The sequence below is a fragment of the Meira miltonrushii genome, assembly GCF_003144205.1.
Source record: "Meira miltonrushii strain MCA 3882 unplaced genomic scaffold FA14scaffold_9, whole genome shotgun sequence".
NCBI classification, from domain to species: Eukaryota; Fungi; Basidiomycota; class Exobasidiomycetes; order Exobasidiales; family Brachybasidiaceae; genus Meira; species Meira miltonrushii.
Window position 1 is genome coordinate 84651 of NW_020289951.1, and position 2948 is coordinate 87598.

The 2948-nt window shown below is 36.9% G+C and overlaps 1 protein-coding gene across 1 annotated transcript; it reads right to left on the reverse strand.

Annotated features, from left to right (window-relative positions):
• Nucleotides 1–140: 140 nt before the first annotated feature.
• On the reverse strand, nucleotides 141–1895 carry FA14DRAFT_158818 (uncharacterized protein; the record flags this gene model as incomplete). Its single annotated transcript, XM_025497998.1, has 5 exons — nucleotides 141–169; nucleotides 228–1133; nucleotides 1185–1337; nucleotides 1404–1634; nucleotides 1700–1895. The coding sequence occupies 5 exons, from the start codon at nucleotides 1893–1895 to the stop codon at nucleotides 141–143; spliced, it is 1515 nt and encodes a 504-aa protein (XP_025351674.1).
• Between the last annotated feature and the right edge of the window lie 1053 nt (nucleotides 1896–2948).

The window sequence follows — 2948 nt, forward strand, 5'->3', positions numbered from 1 at the left end:
TTGTTGTTGTTGTTGTTGTTGTTGTTGTTGTTGTTGTTGTTGTTGTTGTTGTTGTTGTTGTTGTTGTTGTTGTTGTTGTTGTTGTTGTTGTTGTTTTGTCTTTTTCGATAGCTCAATCTTTTTTCGATTACGTCCATTTTCTATCCTATCACGTATATGAGCTGGTATTCTACCACCATTTGTAGCAACTTCGTTTGCAATTTCCGCATTTTCTTCTTCCTTTCTACGTTTTCTATTATTCCTAGAAAATCGTAATCCACAAGCATTACAAAGGCTTTTCTTTCCATCATATCCTTTTCTCCATTCTGGACTATCTGATGTTCCGCAAATTAAACACTTTTTCATCATCATTGCTGAATTCATTTTCGGGCTTGTATTAGGTCTGGCAAACGAGAGAGGAAAAGCTGGCGAAGAGGAAGAAGGAGTTAATCCATTCTGATATTCGTATATCGACGTATGTCCAACTTGTTTCCGATCGCCGCTTTCTACTTCAGGTTGCGTTTGTAATGAGACAGCTTTGTTGGTAGTGGCAATACCCTCGTATGAGATTGAATTCATTGGAAAGCCGTATTTTGGTGGCACATTCGTGGGAAGTTGATTGCATTGTTCTGGAGAAGTAGTAGAAAAAGGTGATGTAAGGCCTCGATCAAATGTGATAGGGGAGGAACTCTGCATATCTTTTGACCGGCCGTTGGGATCAGTCAGATGTGCCAAGGAAATATCTGCTTTATGAATAGAGAATGTAGCAAATTTGATCTCTCCATGTGGAATAACAATTGCTTCCAAATCGATATCTAGACCATCTATAAGTACGTTGAATGATAAAGATTGACTTCGTTTACATGTTGTCAATTCTTCAGGTCTTGCTAATAAACTTTCTTGGAACGTTGACTGGTATGTTAAACGAGCAAATTCGTTTGCAGAATAATTGTTGCCGCCCATATAAATGTCTGAATTGGATTTGTTTCGGTCATGATGCTGTTGTTGCTGCATTGAATCAAATAACCTTGGCGGTGGCCAGGAAAAAAGAACATTCGATTGTGGAACATTTGATAAAACTTGAAAAATCTTTTTCGGAAAACCGTTCCAATGTCTTTCGATGGTATTTGATGAAGATGTCTCGATCATCTTTCCTGAAAAGATGTGTTGCCAAAGCTTTTGACAATGTTGATCGTTAAACGTACTTAACATTGTCTTACAACATTCTGAACGCTGAGATTGTTTATTTTCATCATCATCTATACCCTCGACAGCATGAAAGAAGCATAACATCATTCCATCTCCCGTAAGCTCTAAGCGAATGTCGGTTAATTGATAATCATCGTCTTTTAATTTTGCTGAAGAATAACCAGTAAAAAAAGATTGAGCATATCTAACTATCGATGTAATGCTTTTCATCTTACATCGTAGCACCTTGCTCTTTGCTCTTCTTTCAGATGTATATTGTGCTATTTCCATCTCTATCCGTCTTGCTTCGTTAGGATGAATGAAATTTAGTACACTTATTCCGTTGAGTAATTGAACACTAGAACCTAATAATTCCTCCAAGGTTTGATCAAGATGAAGAATTGCTAGATTTGACTTGCTCAATTGCATATTAGGATCAGAAGATCGAATGGATAAGATTGCCCAATCTGCAAGGGAAAAGAAATGCGTGAGATTGTGATCTTATCGTGAGAAAAAAACGCCGTAAACATACAGCATACAACGTTTTCAAAAGGATTTCTTTCTCTATCATTCTGTTTGCCTGAGCCCAATTCTCTTTCTTGCTCTAACATTCCTCTCTCTAAGCCAAAAAGAAACGGTGTTGTGGTATTGTGAAAAGGTGTCGAACTTAATAGCCGCTGAATCTCTAACTCTTCTTTTGATTGTTGTATAAACGGACCACAGTCCATCGGTGATGTATTTGAAATCATTTGAAAGTTTGTTGCATGTATCATTTGCGTATTAAGATTCAATCAGATTTGAACGAGAAGAGATTGAGGTCGAATTAGTTATGTGAACTTTTCAATTTGTCGAGAAAAGTAACGATGACTTTTTATTCTTTGAGCCGCCTTTCTCTTACAACCGTACAAATATTTGTTTTAATAATGGGTGGCGGATCACAGAAAAATAGATGGAATTTGATGAATGGTGAAATGGAAAAGATGATGAAAAAGATCTTTTATCTGTTTTCCACATATGTCTAAATCTTCTTGGCTTTTTCCGATATCTCCAAATCATATATTGATTGTTTGAATAACCTTCGAAGCTGGTATGATCTCTGCGAAAGGAGAGAGAGAGAAAAAAGGGAAACTTTTTGAAAGAAAGGAAAAGGAGGAATAATTTTTGGTTGTCAAAGTAACCTGCCTGAGCTTGAAGATCGCGTTTTGACAACCTTTCGCGTTTTCACCAAGGGGAACGCGAGAAACAAAGTTTAATTGTCAGCGTCAACGGTAACTTTCTTCCCTATCTTGCACAGGAATAGAAAGTGTCAGAAGGGACGAGGGTAGAGAAAGTAATTGGAAAAAAGAATGATCGGACATTGACTTTATATGGAATTGAAGAATGTGTTAGCCTACGAGCGCGGATCTAAAAGATTGTATTGTTTTTCTTTTTCCGATATAGTTCGTTCACATTCAAGCGTTTCGGCTCGTTTTTTACCATTTTCGTCAACGAAATCTATTGTATAGAGCATAAATTCAATTAAACAAAAGATATGCATGCCATCATTCACTCTTACACCAGCTTCAAACCTTATTCCAGTAGAGAATCGCGCTTCGCCTAGTTGAAATGAATATACAAAAGTAGGCAGAGACGCGTAGCATTTACAATAGAAGTTTAGCTATTAAATTTGATCGGTGATCGAGATCAAAAAAAAAAACGCGGGCTTTTAATATAATAGGCTCAGTTGATCCTAATCTATAAAAGCACCAAACCTGTAAGACAGAAATAAGACTCGCAGAAAG